At 50.4% G+C, this 6,000-nt stretch overlaps 1 protein-coding gene across 1 annotated transcript in view; it reads left to right on the plus strand.

Annotated features, from left to right (window-relative positions):
• LOC139269218 (glutathione S-transferase theta-3-like) overlaps nucleotides 1-5,196 on the plus strand; it is a 32,169-nt gene extending 26,973 nt beyond the window's left edge. Inside the window, exons 4-5 of the mRNA XM_070888310.1 lie at nucleotides 3,320-3,496; nucleotides 4,882-5,196. Coding sequence (XP_070744411.1) covers nucleotides 3,320-3,496; nucleotides 4,882-5,085 — 381 coding nt within the window. The 3' untranslated portion in view covers nucleotides 5,086-5,196. The remainder of the gene's footprint in view (nucleotides 1-3,319; nucleotides 3,497-4,881) is intronic.
• Nucleotides 5,197-6,000: the final 804 nt, after the last annotated feature.

Here is a 6,000-nt window from a genome sequence, read left to right on the forward strand (position 1 = left end):
TCAAACTCGAACAAATGAAAGTTTGTGTCCGCTCAGACACGAACCAGTGCCTCACTGTAGCATAAACTCACTCCATTTTTCTCATCCCCCCTCCCCTTACGCTGTGCAACATGCTCCTGCGCCTGTTTGCACCAGACATAACATTTCCAGGGCAATTAATGTGCAATCGCTGGGCAATTAGCCCAACTGTTGGCCAGCACGTTGATTAGAATGGGTCGGTGAAACGTGCAGTCAGAACTTGACAGATTGCAAGTTCGGGAATAACTGTTTGGGGGGGGAGTTAGAGCCATACCTCACATGTGCTGAAATCCTTTTTGTTTTCCTTTGTGTGATCAGAAGCGCAAGGCGCCTATTTCTGATGTTATTAGGTCAGTAATCGGTTAGTGACGGCTGAATGCGCTTCCTGTCCGGGAGCAAAGGTCATGGAATGTGCTTCCAGTCTGGGAGCAAATGTCAGCGAGGGGTCAGGTCGGGAACAAAATAGCAACTCATGATTTCTATACTAAATCTGATGATTTTTAAGATTTTGTCTCATGATTTATGAGACGGTGAAGTTAGCATTACTGAGGAACTTTATCTCTCTTTAGCAGAACCGGGAACATGTGCATACAATTGTGTACAGGAGCGCACGGTCGTTAGTTTGTTCAGTAAATACTGACTAAGATTGTTTTGTTGAATCTTACAGATTCAAATACATAGAAATACATTGAAGTTATAACTTCGAAACAGGCCAATTCTCCCAACCAGCCCGTGTCCTAACACAAGTCCCGTTTACCCCTGTGCTCGCTAAAATTTGTTTCCTCGTGTTCATGAGCCCTCCTCTCTCTATCTCTATAACCCCCTACAACCCTTCGAAATCTCCGCGCTCCTCCGAGTCTGTCAATTTTGTGCATTGTCCACTCCCTTCGCCCCTCCATTGGTGCCCATGCCTTCTGCCATCTCGCCCCCAGCTCGGGAATTCCCTCCCTAAACCTCTCTGCCTTTCCAACTCTCAAACCTTTTTCCCTCATTTAAGACAAACCTTCAAATCTGTCTATTTGACCAAGTGGCCTAATGTTGCCTTATATGACTCAGTGTCAATTTTTGTCTGATTACGGTCATGTGAAGCACTTTGGGATATTTTACTACATTAATGGTGCTATATAAATGCAACTTGTTGTGTTGCGAGTAAATAATTCTAATCACATTTAGTCACTTTTTCTTCATCCACCTCTCCGATCATATCTTGACCATTAACATAGTTTCCACCTCAACCTCTAACCCTGGCAGTGAATTCCACAGCCCGACAATTCTGTCTAAAGAAGTTTCTCTTGTTCTATTTCTAAATCTCTTACATTTAATCTTGCACTATAGCTCCCTGTTCTTGACCCGCAGCTTCTGGAAACAGTCTGCTTGCCTTTGACACGGTTGACCACACCAGCCTCCTCTGACACCTGTCCTCAGTTGTCCATCTCAGTGGGACTGCCTTCGTTTGGTTCCACTCTTATCCATCCAATCGTAGCCGAGCGTCTCCAGCAATGGCTTCACTTCCCGCCCCTGCACCGTCAGCTCTGGAATCCCCCAAGGATCCTCCCTTGAGCCTCTCCTCATCCTCATCTTGATGCTGCCTCTTGGTGCGATCATCGAAAGACAGTCAGACATTGTCCACATTCACGTGGCTGACACTGGGCTCTCCACCACCCCTCTCGATCCCTCCACTGCCTCTGTGCTGTCACACTGCCTCGCCAACATCCAGCCCTGGACCAGCTACAATTTCCTCCAATGAAACACTGGGAAGACCAGCGCCATTGTCCTCGGCCCCCCCACCCCACCACAAACTCTGATCCCCGAGCCATCAGCTACAACCCTCTCCCTAGCCACTGCCTCAGATTCAATCAGACTTCGCAGCCTCGACACCGGACTTGACCCTGAACTGAGCTTCCGATCCCATATCCTCTCCATCTCAACAAAACCCCCCCCCCACCCCCCACATCCACCTCTAACATCACCTGTCTCCGCCCCTGCCTCAGCTCATCTGCTGCTGAAACCCACACCCACCAGACTCGATTTCCATACTCAAGTGACCCACATGCACGGAAAATGTAAGTTTCCCGAGATAACAAGCTGTGAAGATGGCGGGGTCAGCCGCTGCTGGCAGGGACCACCCCCTCTCGGCCGGTGAAGGTAAGATACTTCTTGTCTTGATTTCCTGAGTTGCGCTCCCAGAATTGAGGCTTCAAAGTGGGAGTGAGCATTTGGAAATCTGACCCCTTCGTTCCTTGCTGTGTCTTACTGCTTTTTGTGTAATCATTTTACTTGTAAATAAATCCTTACTTTTAGCCTGTGCCCATTGGCCTGATAGTTGGGTATTTACTGCCCTTCGGAGAAGGGAGGACAATTACAAAAAAATGGTCATTGTGGTTCTGGACGTGCTATCTCCAACACGGCACTCAATTCATCGGAGGTTGGTTTGCTTTGGGAAACTGTGAATATTCAATAAAAATCTTGCAAGAAAGTTTCTAGCAGCTAATAAGGAGTGACTATTCAGTGGGGAAGAAGAGATTCATTGGTGGGAGGGGCCGTTCATTGGGGAGGGGCTGTTCATTGTGGGAGGGGCCGTAGATTGGGGGTGGGGCCATTCATTGGGGGAGGGACCATTCATTGGGGAGGACCATTCATTGAGTGAGGGCCGTTCATTGGGGGAGGGTCGTTCATTGGGGGAGGGGCCGTTCATTGGGGAGGGGCCATTCATTGGGGCGGGGCCGTTCATTGCGGAAGGAGCCATTTATTGGGGGAGGAGCCGTTCATTGGGGGAGGACCGTTCATTGGGGGAGGGGTTGTACATTTGAGTGGGGCTGTTCATTGGGGGAGGGCCGTTCATTGGGGGAGGGGTTGTACATTTGGGTGGGGCCATTCATTGGGGGAGGGCCATTCATTGGTGGGAGGGGACATTTGTTGAACTGCACAGAGTAAGAGAGGATATTTGCTGGGCTTTGGAGGCAATACTTTCTGGACAAGAGGGATACAGAGAGAAGGAGCAGACATACCCTGGGCCGTGGGGAGATAGAAAGGGCGGGGACATTGACTGGGCATTGAGGCTGCAGCCAATGGGAGTGGAGGAGCAGGCCAGCGAGAGTGACACACACAGGTGATCGTGGAGGTACATGTTTAGCAGTTAAACTCTAAAGCACACTTGCGACGTGCGAGTTCGAAGGCTCACCGAGCAGGTGGCCAGTGCCTGCGTACAGCTTCCTGCTGTGGTATGGTTCCTCAGGGCTATGCCTTACCCACTGTGAGCGCACCTCGGGATGCTGACCTCTCCGCATGTGTTTGCTCCTAGACCCTGCTGCCGTTCATAACTGGGCAGCCCATTCCGAAGGACAGAATGGACGAGGCCCTGGAGGATCTGCAGTCATCGATCCAGAGCTTCGAAGAAAAGTTCCTTCAGGACAGACCGTACATCGTGGGACATCAGGTGTCAGTGGCAGACCTGGTTGCGGTTGTTGAACTCATGCAGGTGAGAGTCGTGGAACCAGGTCGGTGATATTTCCGCCCAATAACACGCTAGCACAGTCCCGGAGAGGGATACATTGGACCTGATGGATCCAGGCGGTTTCAGGATTTGGATTGAACATTTTCCCCCTCAAATTGTTCCCCTCCTTTTCATTGGCCTGGGCAGCCCTCCAATACCTCGTTCAAATAACCATTATCCACGTGTGAGGCCATTTGGTGACTGTCCGGCGGCTATTTGACTATGAAGAGCTCTGCCTTCTCCAAACCTGACATCCACACTTCCCAGCCCAGATGCTTGGATAGTGATCAGAGGCGGGCTCCCTGACCGATTCCCGTTTCCCCTTCCGCAGTCAGCGATGCTGAGGCCAATTGCTTTTCAGACTCACACGTTCCCCTCTCTGAGTCCCAGACGTGCACTCATTTCTCAGTCCCACACGCTCACTCACTCAATCCCTGTCTCAATCTCTCTCATTTCTAAGTTTTTTTTACATTCATTCATTGGATGTCGGCGTCACTGGCAAGGCTGGCATTTATTGCACATGCCTAATTGCCCCTTGGGAAGGTGGTGGTGAGCCGCCTTCTTGAACCACTGCAGTCCGTGTGGTGAATGTACTCCCACAGTGCTGTTAGGGACTGAGTTCCAGGATTGTGACCCAGTGATGATGAAGGAACGGCGATATATTTCCAAGTCAGGATGATGTGTAACTTGGAGGGGAACGTGGAGGTGGTGTTGTTCCCATGCGCCTGTTGCCCATGTCCTTCCAGGTGGTAGTGGTCGCCGGTTTGGGAGATGCTGTTGAAGAAGCCTTGGCGAGTTGCTGCAGTGCATCTTGTAGATGGTACACACTGCAGCCACGGTGCGCCGGTGGTGGACGGAGTGAATGTTGAAGGTGGTGGATGGGGGGCCGATCAAGCGGCCTGCTTTGTCCTAGATGTTTTTGAGCTTCATGAGTGTTGGAGCTGCACTCATCCAGGCAAGTGGAGAGTATTCCATCACACTCCTGACTTGTGCCTTGTAGATGGTGGAAAGGCTTTGGGGAGTCAGGAGGTGAGACACTCACCGCAGAAAACCCAGCCTCTGACCCGCTCTCGTAGCCACAATACTTATGTCCCACACTCTCTCTCTCTCTCTCTCTCTCCCATTTCCCAGTCCCACTCTCTCTCTCTCGCTCCCATTTCCCAGCCCCGCACTCTCTCTCTCTCTCTCTCCCCCATTTCCCAGTCACACACTCTCGCTCTCTCTCTCTCTCTCTCCCATTTCCCAGTCCCACACTCTCTCTCTCTCTCTCTCTCTCTCTCTCCCATTTCCCAGTCCCACACTCTCTCTCTCTCTCTCTCTCATTTCCTAGTCACTCTCTCACTCTTTCATCTCTTGTTCTTTCGCTGCAGCCTCTCGTAGCTGGAATTGATCCGTTTGATGGTCGGCCCAAACTCATCGAATGGTGTGAGCGTGTCAAGGGTGCTGTGGGCAAGGAGTTATTCGATGAGGCCCATGAGAAGTCACTGAAGAATAAGGACACGATAAGTGCTTTAGACCGTAACTCTCCTGCATTAAAGCAGCTTGCAAAAAAACTGCAGCAAACATACAAGTAAAGGGCCGGGTGAACAGGCTCGAGTTCCTGTGGTTCACTAACTACACTTTGGCCTGGTGTCCTCCAATACCTCCTGCAATCAAATAAACTGCTATAACCAAAGAGAACTTCAGCTCCTGTGTTTTGCTCATTTGTTTTCCCTTCATAAGAACATAAGAAATAGGAGCAGGAGTCGGCCATTCGGCCCCTCGAGCCTGCTCCGCCATTTAATAAGATCATGGCTGATCCGATCATGGACTCGGCTCCACTTCCCCGCCCGCTCCCCACAACCCCTTATCCCCTTATCGCTCAAAAATCTGTCAATCTCCGCCTTAAATATATTCAATGACCCAGCCTCCACAGCTCTCTGAGGCAGAGAATTCCACAGATTTACAACCCTCTGATAGAAGAAATTCCTCCTCATCTCAGTTTCATATTTTTGTCCTCATCATTTCCCCCTTCTCTGAAGGTGCCAACTCTTGACGGGGTGAGTTATCCAAGCACCTTTAATGCTTTGTCCACAGGCCTGGTGTCCATGCGTGGGCCAGGCTCTACAAGGTCAATCTCTGGGACTGGCTCCCTCGGGACAGGGCGGAAGCAGTTGGTATGGACTTATGCAAATGCAAATTAGATTTTCAGAAAATATTGGGATCCAGTTTATGAGTAATTTGAGACATGACGTGGTGATTGCAACATGGTTGGGACCCACAGCTCTTCACCAATGGAGGTGTTCCTTGCACCCTGCCTGGGTCTGCTGTAGACTGATTGGCCGAGATTGGTGCTGTGATTAATCAAGGGGTCCAATGCAGGAGTTGCTCTATAGCTGCAGCTCCCTCTCTCTGTTCTCAGCAATCAAATGGTGAAGTGGGTTGGCCTTCTCGGCAGTCTGGGAGATGCATCCCATTGGGAAATTCAGACACATGTAAAATGCTGCAGT

Source organism: Pristiophorus japonicus, chromosome 8 (genome assembly GCF_044704955.1).
Source record: "Pristiophorus japonicus isolate sPriJap1 chromosome 8, sPriJap1.hap1, whole genome shotgun sequence".
NCBI classification, from domain to species: domain Eukaryota; kingdom Metazoa; phylum Chordata; class Chondrichthyes; family Pristiophoridae; genus Pristiophorus; species Pristiophorus japonicus.